General features: G+C 38.9%; 1 protein-coding gene across 6 annotated transcripts in view; it reads right to left on the bottom strand.

The window, feature by feature from the left end:
* Dock4 (dedicator of cytokinesis 4) overlaps positions 1-23,667 on the bottom strand; it is a 445,644-nt gene that overhangs the window by 220,467 nt on the left and 201,510 nt on the right. For all 6 annotated transcript variants that reach the window (XM_087206716.1, XM_004839630.4, XM_004839627.4 and 3 more), the window contains exons 5-8: positions 19,976-20,072; positions 13,839-13,987; positions 9,107-9,191; positions 2,313-2,464 (exon numbers count right to left, since the gene is read on the bottom strand). In XM_087206716.1, coding sequence (XP_087062842.1) covers positions 2,313-2,464; positions 9,107-9,191; positions 13,839-13,987; positions 19,976-20,072 — 483 coding nt within the window. The remainder of the gene's footprint in view (positions 1-2,312; positions 2,465-9,106; positions 9,192-13,838; positions 13,988-19,975; positions 20,073-23,667) is intronic.

Genomic DNA, 23,667 nt, shown 5'->3' with positions numbered 1-23,667 from the left:
GCCAGGCTGCAGGGCTTGTAGCTTTGCTTTGCCTTTTGTGCTTATGTAAGATTAGGCACATGACCTAACCTGGCTGCACCTTGGCTTCTCACCTACTAAGTATTTAAAGCCCTTAAAATTCAGAAGGCTAATTAGCTGTCTGTCTGGTGAGATGAATAAACATCTTCCTTTCCCCTACATTCCTCCACAGGCCCTCCATGTTGGTCGCTCCACCTCCATGTGGACAAGGTAACTTCCTGTCATTAATGGTCATGGCACTGCCATAAAGATCGTATTTTGTTTCATGTAAATTATGGTTATAACAACAGAAGCCTTCTCTTAGCTATGCCATCTCTTGCCCACTAACTTTTATTGCTTAGCATTTGTCTTTGAGCTGGAGTGGCGGTGAAGGCCTGTAATCCCAGCACTCAGGAGGCTGAGGCAGGAGGACTAAAGTGAGATCGAGGCCAGCCTGGACTACACAGTGAGTTCATGGCCAACATGAACTACATAGCAAGAACCTATATCCAAAAAAAAGAGAGAGAAACTACTAAGTCCGGGATTTGATTTGCCACAATCTGTAGGCAAAGAGGAGGACTAGAAAGGACTAGACAAGGTCAGCCCTGCACCTAGATTATTTCCTTACTTTCACCAAGTAAATGGGAATAAAACAAGAGAACTCTGGAGATCAACACCTAAAAAGGAATTTTTAGAAAATTTGAAAATGTTTACAATAAGATAAAATTCAGGAAGAAACTAAATTAATTGTAAATTAGTACAATTTTATGTTAATATGATTAAAGCATTATGGCCAAGGAAAATTCACATTTCTCTAAGATTTTAACAGTAATGTGCAAAAGTGTACCACCATTTCTCCCCTTTATATTCCATACAGTTGGTTAAATATACTAAAGAGACTGTATATTACATACAAAATGTTAGAAAGATTTTGTTAAAACTACAGTAAACCAGAAACACTTCAATAGATAAGCAGGTATTATCTCTAAATAATCTTTCACATTTCTGAAATAAGTGCTGAGCTATATCTTGGATCAGTTTTCAAGCCTTTAATTTCCCTTTTAAACGGTGCTGATTTGTGAAGGGGGAAAGTCATTTAACACACAGATTCATTTCCTCCAATGGTGGAGCGTGTAACACAGATTTGAAACTGGATTACCATTTGTTATTTCCACACCTCATAAATTCTGTATTTATGGCACAAAAAATACTACCTCCTAAATTCTGACACGCTGTCAAGAAATTAAAGAGTACATTTACTGCAGGGACTAACACATAAATTAATTCACCAAATATTTTATGTTATAAATGCATTCATTGAAAAGAAAATTTATATATTTCTTAGAAGAAACAATGCTACCAGAAAAACAATACTCTGAGATTATTTCGTTTATGAAACATCATATATGGTTTAGAATTTTAAAAAGTTCTTAGTATTTATGTTCTTAAATACATATCTTCAAGAAATCATGGTACAGTTGGGTCATTAAGTGTGATTTCAGTGATTCAATTTTAGTTCTCAATTGAAATGTAAAATTTTTAATTTAAAATATGGCATGCTTTGTGCTTCACTTTAAGATAAATATGATTTTTTAAATTTAAAAATTTTACTATTAATTTAGATAATAACTAAAAACATCCACTGTTAAACCTTTTCCTAAAAATTAAAGAGGGGGCTGGGGATGTAACTCAATGGTAGAGCACTTTCCTAGCATATAAGAGGGCTCGGGTTTGATCTGTAGCACAGGAAAAAAGAAAACACAAATTAAAATTCAAAGCTTGCCAAGAGAAAACTGTAACAGGTAGAACTCACAGAATTGAAAAAGAAAAAAGAATATGTGAAAACTTCTCATCATCCTCTGAAAGTTTAATGGGAAGGTTTTCAAGTATTTAGCTATCCCTTGCTAGCAGCTGATCCTGACTGGTTACAAATAATGGAATTATTTACTGAAAAACTCCAAGATACAATGTGCTGATCTTAAAGGGCAAACAAACTTCAGAGTGTAGAGAATCTATGTCTTCTTTGCATTATCAATACAAATAACATGAACAACAGACTTGCTACCAAGGCCATACTTCCTTTTAATGGTGATTATTACAATTCTATAGCTTTGCATGCATTAGCCTATCTAACCTTCATGGAAACATCTAGAGGGCAGGCAGCTTAGAAACTCTTAAGACTGCCACAAATGAAGAGATTGAGGCTAATGGAGTAAACGTGCACAAGATCGTGTATCTTAAAGTGGACCGATCACAAATGTCCACCTTTCTAACATTAAGAAATTTAATTCCTATCTCCGGGTGCAGCTGCTTACCTGATTGGCCGATTCTCTTTACTGTCAAAGAGTGAGAAGATGACCTCTAGCTCCTCTCCCAGGTTGGAACACATGAGGCTCTTCATCTGGACGAAGAGATGGTGACTGCTGGCCTGCACCGGGGTGTCTTTCTTCCGATGTCGATGCTCCATCTGCATAACATCCCCACCCCAAGCAAAAACACAATCAGTATGGACTGAAGAAAACAATGGCATGCAACAAAACCAGGTAGTTATGGTGTGATGATGATGTTCTTCACTAAAATTTTTTTCACTATAGATTCGGTATCCAAATTTCAATGTTTCTTCTAACTCCTAAAATAAGAAACTATGAAATTTGTAGATCATCAAGAAATACTGCTTTAAGACCTTTTAAAATTATTAATGCTAAGATGCTACCAACTCATGGAGTAGATTTAGGAAGTAGGAAGTTTAAATGATTCTGTTGCTTCCTATCAACTCCCAGGATGACAATAAATCAGTCATCTTTTTAAAAAGACTATATTTTACTGATTATTCCACTGATGGTAGCTGAACAATGTAGCTACAATTTCTCATTTCTCATAATTAAAAGTTCTTTTGAAAATTACACTAGATTGCAAAATTGTCATAGTTTTCTGAGACAGGCTGTAATAAATGATACTCTGTCTCTAAAGCAAGAAAATGCATGTAATTTGCTGTGGAGGTATAGGCAGGCAGCCCCAGGAAAGCCAGGACGGCCTCTAAAGGTAGAAATATGTATATCCGTGTCCACCTCGCTCATCAGGTCCTCAATGCAGCGAGCTGAGGCTAAACTTGGTAGGGAAAGCAGGCATGAGAACTCCCTCAGGTTGAAGGACAAGAGGAATCACCTACGGACCCAAGGGTTAGGAGAACATAGAGAAAGTTGCTCATTCAGTTCATTCAACATCTGTTAAGCATCTACTGCATGCCAAGCACTGGGAATGCACTGGTGAGAAAATATGGAGACAACACATGGAATCTATTAGGGGGAGCAGACATCAGCAAAATTCTCATTCTCTCTCTCTCACACTCACACGCGCACACATACACCCCATGTAGGGAAGGCCTATACTCTCTGGAGTCTGGAAAGGAGGTTTTGACTTCAGTCTGGCTGTCAGAGAAGGCCTCCTAGAAAAGTGTCACTGCAGCCTAGGAGAGGGAGCGGGAATTATGACTTCCCCAAACTGCTGGCAGTGACCAGGTTGTTTCTCCCTTAATCCTCCAGAGACTGATACTCTGAAACGTTCATAAAATTGAGTAAAAATAGCATGAAAATGTCAAAATATTAGAAAGGTTTCTCACTTTTTACTTGTCATTCTTACCTTTAGCCCAGTTACCAACAGTTTGCAGTCCAGCCAGCTGAGACCACACTCTTGAGTGGCAATGATTCAGAATAAGAAGATAGGAAAAACAATGGAAGGGCCTGTGTGTTAACAGAGCAGGTGCTCGGGAAGCCTCGGATTACCACTTTCATATGACAGACTACTAATGAAGTCATCTGTTTTGAATCACTTGACAATTAAAATAATTCAGGGATTTTAACTTCATGGTAATAGAGCCATAGCCTTTGCTGAGGGTTAACATACATAACCCTGGTTCTTTATCAGCCATCTTTTTAAGCTTCTAAGTAGAGCTTAACAATTACTGAATGACCAATGTTTTATGGCAAAATGCCATCTTTACAATTTACAGTTATAAGTGCAACAGCATAAAATCGCCAGAATATTTTCATGCTTTTAGTTTTTATTTTGAACTACATGAAAAGCAAAAGTTTAACAAAATGTAATCAACTAAATGCATCTGTGATCACTGTACTTAACAGGTACACTGGGAATCTCTGTAAATCTGAAGAGTAAGTATATTTTTTAAAAAGGAGAACTTGGCATTGTGGTATGTTTTTGCCACATTATTAGAGAAGGGTTTCTGAAAAAAATATTCTAACTAGAAAAAAATCATAATTTGCCTCATTTCCTATGAAGGTTGATCTACTTTGTGTTTTAAAAATTCTTTTTACTATGGTAAAGAAAAGCATCATATATTCATAAAACTACATTTCTTTTTTCTTTTCTTTTTTTGGTACCGGGAATTGAACTCAGGGACTCTCGCTTGCCAGGCAGATGCTGCACCACTGAGCTACATTCCCAATCCAGAAAATTACATTTCATTACTTCACAAAGAAGACTTTTTATCCCCCCCCAATAGAACTGCTACCTTACTTTCTGAGTTCCTTAAGATGCTCAACATGTGTATATGAAAAACGGTAACACAACACAAATACTTAAGTAGTAAATGCCCACTGGAGGCCAGGGCTGGAGAAACAGATATAAAAACCTCATGAAAGGGACAGTCCTCAAGGAGCTTGTCTGCTCTTACTTCAAAGAGTGCAGGGTTTCCAGCATCGATCATGACATTCACTTAAGAACCGACAGAAAAAATTAGCTCCCTTACTCATGCAAAGAATCCAATACATCGAGATCAGTGGTTCCCAACCTTGGCTGCACTTTACAGTCACCAAGAGAGCTTTTAAAAAATACTTATGGCCAGGTCCTATCCCAAAACAATTAAATGAGAATTTCTAGGGGATGGGGGCACAGAGAGTGGTAGTTTTAAAAGCTCCCTAGGTGACCCTAACGGGCAATGAGGGTTGAGAATCCCTAATCAAGATCATATGAAGAGAGCTGCAAATCACAGCAGACTGAAAAATGTATTGTTGCATCTTTTGAATAACTGCCTTGGGATTGATGGTCTTTGCATGGAGGCTAGTAATAAGCCTGTCTGATTCTGCCCTTAGCACTTGTAACATGGGCCCTGGTGTCTGGCATGCCCTGGCATTGAAATCTCCCCTCTCCCTCTGCTCACTCACCATTCTTCCGGGTCTGGGGTGGATTTGGGTTATGTAGGTTATGACTGTTTGCTTATCTCTTGGTGATTCATTACTTTGGGGAGCTGCTAAAAATATCTCTGTGAAAATATTATTGCAATAACAATTAAAAAGGCATGTTCACACTTCAAGAGCTATAATTTGGTAGTTATAACACAGAGGCAAAAATCCATCTGGAAATAATTTATGGTTACAAATGTACCTACTAGCTACTCCGCATGTGCTAACAGTTTAACTAGACCTTTGGTCAGGAAACAGATGCATCCCAAAGATTTATTTTACTGACTTAAATTTTCAATCCTCAGAAAATGCATTCATTGGTAGCTGAACTGTTAGTACTGGGATTCCTTAACCTCAGCACTACTAACAATTTGGGGTGAATGTATCTTTATTATGGGGCTGCCTTGGGTTTTGGAAAATGTCTAGCAGCTTTCTCTGGCCTCTCCCCACCCTCTGTTGTGACAACTCAAAAATGTCTTCAGACAGTCAAATGTACCCTGGGAGGAGGGGTGACATGCCTTCCCAGAAGTATTTTCTATTTGAGAATCATTAGTCTAACCCTTTAAAAACTAAAATCAAGGAGAAAACATGATATTATGAAACCATAAAAGGTTCCTGAAAAGATACTCTGTAGGCCCAAGCCCAGATGATTAGCATCATTTATTTATTACAGGATTGAGATCTGGCCTTCAGCACTGCACCAGACTCTCTCAGTGGACATATGTTAACACTACAGGGCTTAGCGCTTTTATTGCTTAGCTGAGCATAATTAGGTGAGAAAGATCTGCTAACAAGGCTAGCAAATATCTAAATGAAGACATTTTTCCTCTTTATGAAATATGAATTTAGAAAGATGCAAACGCTTGTGTTTCAAATATGAGTCTGATAAGGAAGAAGTAAAACATCCTCTGTTGTCGTAGTCCCTGGTCCAAGTGACAATAAACTGCCAAACAACAAGGGACTAGTGATGACTCCCACCTCCAGCTGGTGAAATCAATACAGTCATCACTTTCATGTTACACAAAAGAAAGACCAGGAGACCAGGACTACTGAGAATCTGACTATCGTGAGGCCAGGACACAAACAGGAACTTCAAAAAAGAAGCTGCCTTAAAAGAGAAAACACGTTCTTCTGAAGTTTAGAAGCCCTGAGTTTTCCTTGGGTCTTCACTTTAGAAACAGCAGAATGTAATTGATAATGAGGAGAAATTAACTTTTCATGTAAAATCAAAATATTTTATTTTCCTCATCTGAAAAATGATGACTTTGGACTACAGTCTGAGCTACAAAACACAAAAATAGCCCCTCTACCCTTTCCCACCAATGGCAGACATGGCAAATCAGAGTCTAGACGAGATCCTAAGGTCTTATTGCCTTCTGCACTCCAGGCAGCTGCTCCCAATAAACTACAGTATTGTAAGAGGCGAAATCAATTTGCCACTTCATATGTAATGTTAACTGAAAAGAACAGAGGCAAAACTGCAAACACAGAAAATCGACCTGGAGAAAATAAAATGTATTTGTTTCAGACATTACTAGTTGCTTATCAAATATTTGACATCCTCAGCTGAACGTGGGAGTGTGACCTATGTTCTGCCAGTGAGATGTACAGTGGACCCACAAGTTCCAGCTGGCCCGACATACGAACAACTCGGGTTAGTGAGGTTAATGGAAGATTCATCTGCCTCTTGTTACCTATACCATGTACCCAAGTAAACATCCAGATCTCAGCTGTACTGACTTACAACTAACTCTCCCTCAGGAACCATAAGTCATGGGTCCACTGTAATCGTGAGTGTGCAGAATTTCCAGGAAGGCTCACTGAAGTAGGTGAATCAACAGACAGGAAACTGACTGAAGCACAGATGTAATGGCTACCACTCTCGTAACTATGTTGTACTCTGATGTGTCCTCGATGGTGGAAGCTGTGTGTCACAGAACGGAAAGGTAAGAGCCTCTATCCCTGTTCACATCATGAAACCACAAATCAACTCCCAACTTCCTGCTTATAGACTTTCATATTTTAAGAATTTAATTTCTCTCATATCTAAGTTTTTATTATTTACTTCACTAAAAACACCCAAATCTAAATCTAAGACTTAATATATATGATAACAATTATTCTTGTTATATTGCCTCTCTCATACAGACAAAACAAAGATGAGAAAGGATGAAAACTGATGGAATTTTGCCAATATCTGTCAACAAAAGACATTTTACATGTGTTTCTTATTTAATCATAAAAACGTGAAAAAGATTATTTCCCCATTTCATAGATGAAGAAACTGAGGCTCAGAAAAATTAAATAAGTCCAAGATCACAGAGCTGGTAAAGCTTGCTGTCATTGTTTGGAGTCAATCCTCAGTCTATTTCTAATATCATCAACAAACTCAGAAAGACTGTTTATCAAGTCCAAATCAATGGACAAGATCATCACACACATAATAAAGCAGAAGACTGAATGTGCAAACTAAAGAAGCTTAACAAAGAGAAGGATTTGGAAATTAAAAAAAAAAACACTGAAGAAGCTTAAAATTAAGAAATTTTTTTAAAAGTCAGAAAATACAATGTTCAACAGGTTAAATAGGCTATAGAGATGTCATATTAGAAGATGGGACTGACAAATGAGCTATACAAATTATATTTGTTATACAAGCAAAGAAGTAGTGGTGACTTTAACTTAGAACTATTATTTTGTTCCTTCCCGCCTGCCATTCACTTTTAACTGTCTTCTTGCCATGTGCCAGATACTCCACTTACTGCTCAGCAGGTAGCAGCCTCTCAGGAAGTTCAATGTGCACTAAAGGGATCCTTTACAAAAGCAGAATGTACTCCACTAACAGTATAAAGTATGACCAGACAATCTGGGTTAATTTTTTTAAAACTCTGAAAAATATTAACTGTCTGGCTTCTCAAAATCCAACACAGCCCTGCTAGACTTACTGATGATTTTTACCCACATTCTTCAGATATGGATAATACTTTGGCTTAAAATGTTCCACTATTCTCAGTATACTGGGAGTTTGGGATGCCACTCTAAAAGAGGCAGGATCTTCTAAACAGCAGTCTGTATTTCCAATAGGCATTCTTCCTAGGAACATTAGAGTAAGATGCGGTAGTAAGGAGATCACAATAAAGTTACATCTAGGGTAAAATCCTTCCAAATCATCTTCTTCTCTGATTTAGGGTGAAGAGAGCTTAGTTAATGCTAAGAAGTTATATAAATTATACACAAGTATCTAAGAATACAAGGCTGGATTCAAGATAGGCTAAGACCAGACCCCAGAATCTAGATGCCACATACAAAATACTGGACTTTAACCCACCAGATAATCAAAAATCAAACAAAACAAAAATCTCAAGTCACAGGTGATACTGTGGTGGTTAGTATGATCAAATATCTTTGGGTTATTAATGGAATTCAGCACTTAGGAACAGATTGGGGCCTAGGGATGCATGTAAGAGCAGGAGGTAAAAAGTGAGGAGGAGACACTTTCAGCAGCTGGAGTTTCTACAACAATGGGGCAGCAAGGAGGGCTAACATGTTGGTGAACAATGGCTAGAGACCATTAGTTAGAAAATTATCCTGAAACACAACAGGTACATGTGACTTGTAGGCATTTCACTAGACTAGGGAGAAAGTAAGAAGATTTGCAAAAGAGTTTAAAATTCTGAATTTTCTTCCTAGTGCCCAAGACTTGACAGCCCAGTGGAGAACATCACATCACTCAGAGACAGTGAAAATGTCTCGGTCTATACTTGGGGCATGGTAACCTCAGCTCCCAATTCTCTTTACTCTTTTCAAATTTAACCTGGAACATCCTGTTCTTACAAAACCAAGCAGGTATGAAGAGTGCCATGGAAACTGGAAAAGTAGCAGTGAGGCTGTGAATCAATGTTTCTTTTACCTACCAATCGGTAAAGCTCAGTGATGCTGATGTCCTCTGGATCCACCATTGCATACTCTTTCCTAGGCACCAGGTCCAGTCCCAATTGTCTAGAAAACAAATTGCAAAAGTTTGGGAGAAAAGTCACCTCAGTGTATTACACTGAAAATAATTACTTTTACAACATCACCTTGATTGTAGATATATCACCCACTTCTCTCACCCACAGTTCTACCTTGAATAACTTGTTACTACAGTTAAGGTAGAAAACAGTGGAGTAGGGTAGGAACTAGATGTAGAAATAATTTAGTTCTGTAAACTGGAGTTGAGAGCGGGAAGGCTGAACTTTGGGATCTGACGGGGCACTAAGATAGCCTATCCAATGTGAGTCTCAAGCGACTTAGGCTAGAGGTCTGCATCCACGGGCAGTTCAAGGGAGAGACATTAAGAGAAACCCAGTAAAAGGAGAAAACAGAAATTAGAGCAGGACAGTTCTAGGCCTGAGGTGGAAAAGTGGCTTAATCTCTCATGTGAAGTATTGTTGGCTGCCATGCAGCTTACTGTGCCAAGAAGTATCGCAAGGTTATATACAAGTTCATAGGGACCAAGCATAGTAACTGACTTAGGATGTCTTGCTGAGGACAGAGGAATGCAACTGTAAGCCTGTTCTGGCTGGTTTCCCTTTGGTGACCTTAGTAATACTCTTCTTTAAGACACTCTCACTATTCAACACTGATACCAATGCCATATAACTGTTCCATCACCTTTACTATCCATTGTCATCCCAATGGCTTCACTATGTCCTTCTAATGCCCTGTAGACCAAAGCCAAAATGCCCTTGATCTACCAGACTACCCTCAATTTCCACACCCCAGGTCGCATGCTTAATTCCCTGAGAGTAATTTATTCCACATCCCTTCCGATCATCACTGCAATACAGAAGCCTTCTGGCATTACACTTCCAATTATAGACCCACACGTTCTTTGGTATTTAAAAAAAAAAAAAAAGAATCCTGAAACTCTTGCTCTTTTCAAAATCTCACTGAAGTTTCATAAATAAAATTTATTAATTCAGCACCTATTTTAAGCCAAGCCACACTGAGATATATTTGTTTTTAAAATTAGAAGACTATCATTTCCTTGAGAGTAGGAGCTTATCTTTCAGTACCAAAACACTTTCTTCATTTTCCGAAATGATGTTACTATTTGAGAAATTCAAAGTCACACATCCATTCCTCTAGTTCAACTCTCAAATCATAACAAGCACAGTGATCTGTCTGCAAAATATCCATGGCCTCCCCTGTTCTGCTTCCCCAGGGATGCTGGTAGATCTGTTCTCATTCTCGTCCCTTCCCCAGAGAAAACCACTGCACTGAAGGATAAGACATCATTGAATGGCAGGTCTACATTGCTGATAAAAGATTATCTAGCAAAGGAAAGAAAACAGATAACCACAAAGGAATCAAGGAGTTTGTCTTCCCAAAGCTCTTTCTATTTGCATCTTCCCTACCCACATTCTATCCTAGAAAGGCAGGGCAGAGGGAACAAATCATCTGATCATCTTCCCTTCCTTTTTTTTTTTTAATTAAGTTTATTGGTACATTTTATATACATAATGATCACATTCACCACAGGTAATTTGTACCTGGACAGGATATATCCTGATTGTAATTTTTTCCCATTCCTGTACCCTCCCTCCAACCCCTCTTCTCCTCCTTATTTACAAAAGCTTTGTTTCCATTTTTTCCTTCTTTTCCCCTAATGCTCATCTGACTTGCCTGCAGGCAGGCACCTGACCTCAGTACAATTCATCTATGGGCTGACCAGCAACTTATGAGAGGCTCGCATAAAATGTGCATTCCAAACAGGAGGAATAGCTATTGGCTGCCAATGAGATTCTTCCTTTGTAAATTTGATCTTGAAAATTCCAACAGCATTGGTCGTGTGGCATGAAAAATAAGCTATGTGAGAAGCAGCTGATGGACATCATTGCAGAATGAGTACGGATAAACTCTAGCACCAGAGCGTCTGGGGCAAGGGTGGGATCCAGTACCTTCCTGGACTTTCAGGCCTGGGCACAGATATTATGAAGCCTGACTTACCAACTTCTACTGGCTTCCTACAGTCCCAGCTATGTGGAAAGACTCTCATTTGTTTCCTTTTGGCTTTGTCAATTCCTAGGTATAATCATAGGATTAACCACACACTGTTAGAGGTTTCTTAGCTCACAGAATATAATCAGAGCAATGCTGTACAAAGAATATGGAGAGATGAGAAAAGACAGGGAGAGACAAGACAGAGGAAGACCACATGGGATATGGGAAGCCAGGAGTTAGTCAAGGAGAAAGGGTCAGATTTCATCAACTCAGTCACTAAACTACATCAGGAACAAAGGATGAATGGATTCTCCCTCTCATATAATCTCAGCAGGAACTCAAAGGACATCACAGTCCTCTATGGGAGACAGAAACATGTACCATCCATCACTTTATGCCTGAGGATACCAGTGAGAACATAGTTTTTGCTGATCCCATCAGGGAACAAGATGGATCGTCTCCTCCTCCACCAAGCTTCCTCCATCCAGAGCACTTCTCTTCACCAGTGCGACACACACCTCAAGATTGAATACATTCCTGATTTATGTTCACCCAGAGACTAATATGTAGAGAAATAATTTTGCAGGACAACCTGATCTAGTTGAATAGGCAAGGGAATTATCTTAATTGGTTTTCCACTTAGCATTCTTCTATAAGAAAACAAACTGAGATGAGGATTTAGCTCAGTGGCACCGTGCCTGCCTCGAAAGCACAAGGTCCTGAGTTTGATTCCTGATACCCAAAAACAAACAAAAAAAAAAAAAAAAAGAAAAAGAAAAATTGAAGAACAAGATAAATGTACAATCTTTATGCTGTAAATTATTTTAAGATAAGCAGTCAACGAAATTCAAAGAAAACAGAAAAGGGGTTCAGAAAAGTTCACAAATTTGAGGATGATTTAAATAAATTATACTGTTCATATTCATGCATCAATGTTTTGCCAACTTACCATAAATTAGCCATAGAACTACCAAAGTACTACAAGCTAGAACTCATGTAAATCAAAATGTGAGTCATGATTCAGTCATAATTAATGATTTTCCTCCTTCCCTTCAGCCATCACCTTCCTTCCTTAAACTAAAGAGCATCATTTTCTTGCCTGCTCTGTATTTCCACATTACTTTTGATAAGCTAACTTCACCCAACTTCATTACTGTTTACAAACTTGTTTATTTTTTCATGAGGACAATAATGATCAAGAGACAATTATAGTTAAAAGTTTTGCAAAATAATACAGCAATACATGGAATTCGGGCAGCACAGGGCCAATTCCCATAGCCTCTAGAGCCTCCCTTTCCAGCAGCACTTGGATGCCCACAGTAAGAGCAAGCTCAGATCCAGTTCTGGCAAACCTAGTTCTCCAGCTGGCACTGTGTGTGGAGTCACTTCTTCCTGGAGCTGAAGTCATTCTGGGATCCTCTCGTGCAGCTCACTCCTTTGCCGGATGAAGTATTAAAGTTAAGAACATTTCAGGAATGCTTCCGGTCTTTAAAAAAGTAGAGCTCTTAGTACAGTGTTCTTGCACCATGTTACGCTTCACTGGCAGCATTTCTCACAAGGGGTGAATCTTCCAGAGATAGATAAATAGTGCTATGCTATGCATTGTTTGTCAAAGCATGAATAGCACACCATAACCAACAAGATACCAGAAGTACTGGGGGTGAGATGGAGGTTAAAGTATCTGTAGTATCTGACATTCTGGCAGGAATGAAACTGGCTTCTGATAAAGAGACTTCCTATGGTCAGGGGAAGGAACGTTCTTCTTTCAAAGGGGTTTTTTCCAGATTCAGTAAGACGCAGATTTATGCTTGGTTCCCTTCCTGATATTTTCTCCTTTGCTGTCTGCTTTTCTTTTTTTCTGTTGCCCTAATATCCCTAGTATCCCAAATAGCAAACAGCAGCTTGGGAAGAAGAAAGACAGGGATACGGCCTTGTAAGTTGTTAAGCAATCGTTTCAGTGCCTTCAATTTATACTTTATGCAACCCTAGGATCATAGGCAAAGTTAGCTGATTCTAATTTTTCACTCTTTAATTAATACTTATGGGTAATATCAGTCTTGGTCAGAGTTTTCAGTGGTTAGATTTACTACTTCAGTGCTTGGTTGTTATTTTAAATAAGTCCCCACACTTTTATTTCAAAGTAAATCTTGGTCAAAAACAGCAGTTCTCCCAAGCAGCCTCTCAAGGTGGCTCAGACGCATGCCCAGGATGAATCGCAGCAATGCCAAGAGGCCCAGAGGTCCACTTGCCCTAAGACTTCCAGCACAAACTGCTAGTATCACTCTCTGTCTCTCTGCTCACACTGGTGACCTACACCCTGACATGGAAGAGGTATACATAAAAGTAAATAAATATGCCAAACCTAGACTACTGGAAAGCGAGACCCATTTTAGCCAGGAGCTGTAGCTAACAAGTCCCTGAGAACACTTCCCTTTCTGTGAGCACACCGTCGAACCAGACAGCAAAGAGCATCTCAGTGCTGCACCAGACCTAGGGGAAGTGGCTCTTGGTTCCATCAGTGACAGTGTACACAAGCCTCTGCCAGGGAAACATGGGAAACCTTGTGTGATTTCTTCCATGGACCTTACTGTGTCCTGGCTCACACCTGTATCCCGCTGCTCTGTTCGCCCCCAGAGAGCACTGGTAATGGTCAATACTCACTCATTGCCCCAGTCCAGGCGAGCAGTAATGTGGCGCTTGATGTCTTTCATCCGGTCGTGGGTGAGATGGCCAACCAGCACCTGCCGCCGCAGATCCAAGATTTCATTCATGATGTGCCACAGCCGATGGAAGAGATCACCTTCATTTCTCTGAAAAACACACAAATGTGGAGATTTGGCAGCAGTCCCCATGCTGGGCTGTAGGATAACCGGAGAGAAGGGAGAAGGTGGCAATTCCAGGATACCTCTACCCGGTTGAGGTGCTGTGATCAGATTCTCTATCAGGGGACTAAGTCTTCCCTCACTGTCCTCAAGTGCAATCACTGCTCTACCTACTTTCACCCAAGCTTCACAATGCTGCTCTCCTGTCCAAGAAGCTAACATCACTTCTCAGACTCTCCAACACAGACAATGTATTCTTGTTTCTCACTACACCTCCACACTTGGGCTTAGCCTGTTTTCTGCACTTTGTGAATGCTGCCTCATTTCCCACCTCATGTGCTTCTTTCTTTAGCTCAACCCACATTCTACTCTCTTTCAGGGCTCAGCCTGGCTTCCACTTCCATCAGGCAGTCTTCCCTGAGAAATCTTCCGCTCATCCTTTCCTCACTTCACTAAGCCATGGCTGCATGGAACTGGAGCCAATGAAATGGAAAACCCTGTTGTGCAATCACTTCTTGCATACTGGTCTTCATGCTTTCCCAGCAGAGGTTGGTCACACAGAGACGCAGATGGATTTTCACTGCCATTGTGTGCTCAGTTTAGATCTTTGAAAAGATGGTGCTTTCTTTTTTTACTTTTTAAACAATTGGGTAGATTCACGATAATCTCCCATGAAATTCATTAAGCTCCATGGCCTAGGAAAGAAGATAAGTTGAACTCCTGGCTTTAAATTCTAATCTTGCCACTTCCACTACAGTTTCACGGACTTTGAGTATGAGTTTTGGCATCTGTGCAACAGAGCAGTGTATCTTCCTATGAGGCTGCAGTGATGGTTGAGACTAACTGCCAACTTGACTGGCTTGGGAGCCACTCCTGGGTGTGTCCAAGTGGACCTCGGCACTATATATGGTCCCTTGGCCCCTTCTTCTCTGGCACTGCTGCCCTGCTCTGCTTTCCAGCTGCGATGAACAACAAGCTTTGTTCTATCACGCTTTTCTGCCATAATATTTCTGCCTTGGAGCCCACCAGTAATAGACTGAAATCTCTGAAGCCCTGAGCTGAATTAAACCACTCTTCCTTCAAGCTGGGGGTGGCAGGTACTGTATCTCAGTAACAGGGAAGCTGACCAATAGAGTTGTTTAATAGATTGCTGATAACATATGAGATGATACCACCATAGCACAGTGGTAAAGAGCACCTCTTAGAGCCAAATGACTTTGACCTGAATTCCAATTTTGCCATTTACTGGCTATAAACCTTTAGTGATATGTTCAATGTCTTTGGGCTTATTTCCTTGTCCGTAAAACAGTTATCACAGTATCTAATTCATTGGGTTCTGAGGATTAATGAATTAGTATATGAAAACTCTGATAACAAGTAAATATCATGTAAATATTAGCTGTTAATAGTACTATCACTGTTTGGGCTTAGCGCATAGTAAGACCTTCATGAAGAATTTTCTTCACCAAAATCAAAAACACACATCTCTTACCCTGAAGACATTAAGGTACACCTTATATAATTATTTACCCCTCATCTTTTTTAACCAGATACTATGCTTTTACTTTTTACAAAAATTATTAGTAGACTTACAGACACAGTGCTATGAAAATGTTGAGGTTATGATCCATCTAAAGTCCTCTATAGCTATAAGCTACAGGTTCTTTGTGATGGGTAAAGAAATTTAGTTGTAATATAGTTTCTTATTTTATAAAGCAGTGACTTGTTTTCTGCTTTATCAATACTTAGTGTCTTGAGGAGTTTTCATATGCTGTCCAGGACAGACAAATCTGCCAGAGGAACAAGAAGCATTCTCCAGAATGCCATCCCTGAACCCTTGAGATATAGATACTCTTGCTCACCTCTCAACACCTAAAGCACTTTATTGAGCCTGTCTATTACTTCTTCCTCCTTTCTCATGTTGTGCACTCCCTTAACAAGCCATTACAGGGGCACTGCACCATAACACTCTCGTAATTAACCACTAGGTGTCTGTGTCTTCCATGTGGCTCCAACCTCACAACCACAGTGGCTGCGCCTGCCTTTTGTGGCCCCTTCAGGTGCAGAATGAATGAATGAAAACCGTTGTTTATTTGTGTTACTTTCTGTAAACCTCAAGAAGCAGGCACCGCTTAGGTCATACGGAAGAATAAGCAGGGAAGATCAAAGACCATGTGAGAAAATCAGCGATAGGAAGAGAAAGTCAAACTATTAGATAAGAAAAATCACAAAGAGAAGTCAAATCTCATGCAGCGAAGGAGGAGCCAGCACCCACTTGAATGGACTGTGACAGTGAGAGGGTCGTGCACCTCTCTCAGGGAAGCATTCTACGCTTGGCCAGCAGGGTGGACTTGATTTTTTTGTGTCTCCTCTAGGATTTCAACGTAAGAGAATGCTGGGAAGGAAGCAGGATCCTTTATAAAAATAAAAAGCAAGTGGGTCAGCTTCCTCTTTAGGGAAGAAAACTCAGAAGAGATGGATCACCGCCGTATTATAGCCCTGCCCATCAAACTTGCCCTGCTATTCTAAGAAAAAAGTACACATCTGACTGGACATCTGGTCATAAAATTATAGTTCACAAAAACTGGATTTGAAAAACTGTTAGCTTTGAAAGCTATGAAATATTTATAGCTATTCAGAAATACAGAAATTTTTTGACTTAGTGTTGAATGAAAAGGTATGGTACAATTGTAAAACACTTAGAATAAGATAATATCTAGAAATTCCTGTAATATATCAGAAACGTAGCAAAAAGTTAATTGTATTTTCATATTTTAGAGAATGAGTAAGTTTTTATTTGCCTTAAAATGCAAACAGCACTGGTTTCAGCAGCAGACCTAGATTTAGATTCAGGCTTTACCACTTAGCATGGGACTCTGGATAAATCACCTGTCATAAGATTCAAGAATGAAAACTACCTGGCAGAGCCCCAGGGAATAGAGATGTAAAACAGCTCAGAGCCTTCACCAGAGTACTTGGTAAAAGATGAATGCTGTATTTCTCCTAAACCTGTTGTGGTAATATTACTGATATTTTATTAAGTGCCTTTTTTTCTTGGTACTGGGGATCGAACTCGGGTCCTTGCGCTTGGGGGGCAGGCGGTGGAAAGACTGAGCTAAATCCCCCGCCCCTTACTAAGTGCTTTTTTAAAGGGCATGATTTAGGCCCTTACCAAAGTTATTTAAAAGAGCAACTAGCATTTCTCAAGCATTTACCATACACTTTCATACAAAGTGGCTGACATATAAAATTTCACATACATTGTCTTCATCAAACATCTTTCAGTGAAGAGGGTAAGTGCTTTACAACTATTGGAAGAGAACATGTACAATACTCTAAATACATTCAAGCATGATGAACTTGAACTACACACTTGGCACAAAACATTTACAACAAGAAAAGAGACAGTAAAAGGTCCAACATAGCCAAGTTACTTCATTCCCAGTATCCAAACTCTAATTTAATCTTTGAGTTAGACTTGTGTTTGCCCCTCATATAACTGCATTCCAGTAGGCAGGGAATCTGTGATTATGCTTGTTCTTCCCCATTACTCCAAACACTGGGAGGAGAAGAGATTACTTTTATTAGGAGCTCACAGCACATAGATTTTCAAGCCAAACAAGTCTGAGCCCAAAATAGATGCTTGCAACCTCAAAAGCAGGTAAAAATAGTTAGATAAGATAGAGTAAAAAAGGAATTCAACTGTATTCCCCACTCGTCACTACATGAAAGGAAAGTTTCAGGTGCTTTAGCTCAACTGACAGACAACACTTCTTACACTATCATTATTTTTATAACTCTCATATGTTGGGTATTTCGGATGCAGTGGTTCAAATAGTTCACACAGTTTCTCTGTTCATGTTAGTGTCATGCACAATGTTACTTTAAATCAACTAATACTCAGATTTTATATTCTTTACAACATAATTTTAAAAAAAAATCTAAAAGGGAGATCTGCATTTCTATAGCACTGCCCCAGAACAGTCTTTGGGTAAATAACCTGATTTTGTGTTTACAAAGACTACATTCAGGCAATTCATTCAAGATCTAAGATTGTCTAGTGGATTTGTCTCATGAGTTCTACAACCATCAACTCCAGGAAGGTATGGCCAGGGAACCAAAGGGTTTCCACAGCCAACATTTTAAGATTATCTTCTCCCAATGAAATATCCTACTGCATGTTAGAAATAACAGAATATAAACCATCATGCTGTGCTAATGACCCTCACTAATTTGGATTTTCTCTTTGATGGACTGTTTCAAATCAGTCTGTCAGGATAAATACTCCTTTACATTCTGAAGAGATCCTTCCCAGTGATTAAGCTGCTCTAGAAATTTCTTTGACAAGAAAAGAAATAAACCACATTTATCTTCCTCAAAATATCATCACTCACAGACTTCCGCATACACAATGGTTCTGAATAAGAGCACCAGATTCGCCTCTGAACTCCAGCCCAGTGACTTTCTAATGACAGAGACCCCCTGTCTGAGGTTTTGCTTTCCTAAGTTTCAGTTTCCCACAGTCAACTGAAGTTTGAAGATATGAAATGGAAAATTAGAAAAATAAACAACTTGTAAGTTTTAAATAATTTTCATTATACCATATTATAATAAAGTTCACCTTTTTACATTAATTAGTGTTTCTCTCTTAATGTGGCTAATTTATAAGTTAACCTTTATCATTGGTATATCTATTCAGGGTTCTATACTATCCACCAAGGGTTCACAGAGGTGTGAATATGTATTCCTTACAGTAAGGTGAGACCCCTGTACTTGGTCTATTTCAAGAACTTCACTTTCTCACTTTTCTCATGTGTAAGCTGGAGATGACCACAGTTAGTATTATCTTGAGGGGCTATAAGGATTAAATGAGATTCTGTATGTAGAGTACTTCCTATGGGATTTGCCTGATTTTAAATGCATGTGCCATTTAATCTTTTGTTTTGGGGGGGGTTTTGGTTTTTTGAGGCATGGTCTCCCTTTGTAGTTCAGGCTGGCCCTGAACTCACTATGTAGCCCAGGTTGGCCTTGAACTCTGGGCACTCCTCCTGCCTCAGCCTCCCAAGTGCTGGTATTAGAAGCATGTGCCAGCACGCCCGGCTCTCCCTTTAATCTTAATTGTTAACTTGTGTGGGGCCACTAAATTCACTAGTTAGCTAAACCTCTTTATGTTCACAGCTGAATGTACTGTTAAGAGGTGGGGTCCAGCTGGAAGTGGTCACTGCAGACATGGATCTGGGAGAACACATCTCTTGCTGGCTCTCTTGACCTGTGCTCTGCTTCTCAGCTGCCGTGAACTGAGCAGCCTTGCTCCACCACACCCCTCTGCCATGATTATTTCTATCTTAGAGCCAGCTGACCATGGACTGAAACCACTGAAACTGTGAGCCAAATTAAACCATCCTTTAAATCTGGGGTGTGAGGTTTACTCCAAGCAATATAAAACTTGACCAATAAAGTTCTTAATAATGTAATTAGTCATACTAAATATATATATATATATATATATATATCTAAAAAACACTGATATTTTTCAAGAAACATAATTTCTTCAATAGATTTAGAATATTCTCATTGATTCTTATTAAACAGTTATCATTTACAGTGTATCTGAATTATACAGTTAAAAATGATAAAATACTAAGTTGTATTGAATATAAGTTCATGTACTTGAAAATTAAAAATTTTCATCAAGTCCAAAACTAGGCTTAAACAACCCTATTTGGCTAAATGTCAGGAAAATTACCTTTACATTCATTCATGTGGTGCTGAAATATAATGTATAAAATGTATGCTCAGTGGACACCGAGATTATAACAAGACCACAGCTCACTAAGATTTATATCCCTGATTCCCCAAGGATTATTAGTAAATTCCAGCAGGTGCTCAAGTTCTCATCAGTGCTTTTATTCATATTTAGATATTTCTTAAGCTAATTCTCTACACAGAAAATCATACCATTAAAAAGTTACCTACCACATAGAGCTGCTTCCACATGGTTCCCCAGTCCCTTAATGTGGATGTCATTTCTGTGATAACAGAGTCTTCAGTAGGAATAACCATTTCAAATTGTCTGTGAAATTAAAAGAGAAAAAGCATACTTGAGAATACAACAGAAAATAATTTTGGTTTGTTTTTTTCACCCTCTAAAAGATAAACTAGGAAAGAGAGCTGTTCAGCTATTTAGGTTCTGCCGACAATAACCAGGATTTGATTTGGAGCTTGCAGGAGGAATGCTATGTGTGTGATGATGGTACAATGTCCAAGGGACCAGCCACTTCACCGAGATCAAGTCTGCACGGTGCTCTGGAGAAGGAATGACACAAGAGTTCTGCTCTAATGACAGTCTGACCACTAAATAACAACTCTTTTAACCTTTCCAAGCCCAAAGGCCTTCATCTGTAAAATGAAGTCACCAGGCAACATGAACTCTGAGGTGACTTGTGCTTTCAAGTGCTATGACCAAAGGACTCAAAGGAGGTAAAAGAAAAACTGTTCAGGCATCAGCATGCAATGGATGTGAACACTCAAACTAACCCAGTGTCACAAACAACGAGACACTGAGATACTTAACATTCACTTGGGCTCATTAATCCTTCATTTAGCTCATTTGTGAAAAGGGTCATGAAAAATCATTAGTATTAGTAGTAATGATTAGGGTAATACAGTCTTTCTGTCTCTACTCTAAAAGTTGGAAATTATACTTGGAAATTGTTTCTGCCAATGTTTTGTAGGGTATGTATGGCTACCCCAAAGTTGAGAAGAAACACAAGGAGATAAGGAAAAAAGAGGAAAATTTTATTTGCCTTTTATATCCTGCCTGCTTTTGACATATAATGATCTTTTCTTCATCTCTAGTTTTTTAAAATCCTTTTTCATTTTTGTATAGATTAAAGTAGTTAAGTAGCCGTCATTATCATTCCATCTCAAAAGAATAATACCAGCTATATCTATAGGGACTTCTTCATTTTAGTAAATTTTTCTCAAGGACAACATCTAATATGTAAAAGGTAATAGCCTATTAGATACTGAGCCAGGTTGTCTCAATGATCAAGGGAAAATTATTTAACATGAGGCTAATAACTGCTTCCTAGTTGATGTTATATCCAAAGTAAGTATAAATGTCTTTTGTAAAATCTTCTTACAGAAGTATGGGAACTAAAATCTTTCCTTGGTTCCAGCACCAGTACAGCTCCATCTCATTTATATCTCTACTAAGATACCTGCCCCAAGGATATTTCTCTTCTTTCTACCGCTAAAAATGTAAAATAAGGATTTATAACTAGAAGAATAAATAGTAATATTTGAACTGTAACAAATATAGAACCTTGTACTGAGTCTACATATGACATTTCCCAGTGGTAGTGCACTTACTTTGCTTTAGAAGCAGCTGTTACCCTTTAAATGATGAATGCTTGAAGATGGAGATTATAAAATGATCCTATACCACCTCAAGGAGGGAACAGTGAATTTCCAGGAAAACCTGACATCCTACTCAACACTTTAAAAGTGCCATTATCTCAGCAAGAATTGAACAACACAGGAGAGGCCTCATTGGTCACAAAATGTAATTTAATTTAAGGACCCCTATCAGTCTTGTATTGCTCTGAAGACCCAGGCAAAAACATAAAAATAATTTGTTCTGTGGGAAGGTGATTTGGGGATTGTCCAAACAAAAAGTAAATTTTTAAGCCAAAATTGTCCTTTTTAGGCAAGGCAGCTATTTCCTATTAATCATACAAAAACTAAAACCAGTACTCTAATAGTCTGTCATAAGTAGTTGCCCTGTTCAATTATTCCGGGACATACTTTGCAGCATCTTTAAAGTGGACAGTCATCAGGTTACAAATCCACTTAAATAAGAGAGGCAATATTAAAATCCAAAGAGGTTCCTCTCTGGGAAAACAAGTATCTGGCAATACATGGCCTCGAATGCTTTCAGGCCCACATTTTTCTTTCAGTAATAGTCCCAGACACTTGGGTCTAGACCAATTCTAGAAATTATTCTTTAGAAAATGAAGTCTGACCTAGAGCTCTTCTGCTGTAAAATGCTCATCATGCCTGGCGTCAGGCAAAGAACCCATAAGCAAATCTGGAATTTGCACAACCAGATTTGGAGACACCTTTATTACAATTAAACTTTGTTGGAGCTCATAGAAGGGATCCAGATCTATACACGAGTTTAAAAAAAGAAAAGAAAAAGATGACAGTACTTATTTTAAACTATATCCCATTCCAACTGAGTTTGAAGGGCGAAGTAAACCAAATAATATCATTTTTGCAAGCACAGCCTTCTTTCTCTTCCTTAGAGTGTTGAGTCAAGACTCAACAGACTTGAGGGGGGTTAAGGATGGTCATGGGTAAAGGTAACAAAAAGGATGGGGCTGCAAGGGCTTGCTCACACTTTAAGGGACAAGGTACAACCTGGAGTATTCACACTGCCAAGCCTGGGGCGGAAAAAAAGAGCCAGCATTGACTAAAGTCATTTCTGAGTCTCCCTCTAGTTCACTTGAGGGTGGCTGGACAGAGTCAAAACTAGTGGGGACAACTTCAAAAAGACCAATTCTCTCCTTGACACTTCTAGTGACTTACAGCTTTTACAGTATAAAGAGGTTACTAGTAGCAGTGGTATATATTAGTACAAAATTTATACTTTTAAACTATTATTTCAAAAATTATACTACTAACAATAAATAATATTGTTTAAATTAGCTGACATATACAAAGTGGGATCAAAAGCTATGGTGAATGTTTACATTTTTTTTCTTTTAATTACAGTAAAAGACACATTGCCATTAATTCTCAAAATACTCCAATTGGGTTTCAAACAGGGTTTTTTTGACACTTTCTGAAGCAGTTCTAGAGGTCCTCTTTTGTGTGTCTTTTAGTTGCACTGTCCTGGCTGCCTTGATGTACTGAATTGATTCAAAATGTTTACCTTTCATGGTGGTTTTGACTTTAAGGAAGAGTGAAAATGGAAAAGCCAGGAATAAGGTGGATGAGGACACATTGTAATGTTTTTATAAGCCTGCCTTTCCATTGCATCACACCTTGTGTCATGGCTTGTGTTTAGATGTCCCCCCAAAGCCTCATGCAGATGAGGTGGGACTTTCTCTTTCAGAGGTGGCTGAATCTGGAATGTGCGATGCTGGGATTAAGGGTTTGTGATTACTAAACCACTGGTTTGGCACCACCCTAATCCCAGGAAAAAAGGAGCAGAAAGACTCTGTTAAGGACCCCTCCATCCTTTTGCTATCATGTGGGTGCCATGAACTGTTTCTCCTCTGTGATGCCCCTAGGCCACACGTCACTCTGCCTTGGAGCCAGCCGATTATAGACTGAAACCTCTACAGACTACGAGCTAAATAAACCCTTCACCCTTTAACTTTGAGTGTCAGGTATTTTGTCTTAGCAACGAGAGAAAAGTAACTAAGACACCTTGTAAAGACACTCATCCAAGGAGAATGAAGTCTATACAATAAACCAGAAAAGAATATCTATCTTAGAATGAATGATCTGCTCATGTAAACTACTTAAATAGGCAAGCTGTCTTCTTTTATCCAGCAGTATCTTATTTGAATGGTGTTATCCTGAGAGCTGCTTCCAATCATTTTAGAAATAGATGGGGAAAAAATTTAAGCATATATGTAATCCTAAGTGATCAACGC

The sequence above is a fragment of the Heterocephalus glaber genome, unplaced genomic scaffold (assembly GCF_053883595.1).
Source record: "Heterocephalus glaber isolate CG9 unplaced genomic scaffold, H.glaber_assembly_v1.0 deba00000676, whole genome shotgun sequence".
In the NCBI taxonomy this organism is placed as follows: Eukaryota; Metazoa; Chordata; class Mammalia; order Rodentia; family Bathyergidae; genus Heterocephalus; species Heterocephalus glaber.
Note: the sequence above shows the minus strand (reverse complement) of the source record. Positions and strands in the feature narration are given on the sequence as shown.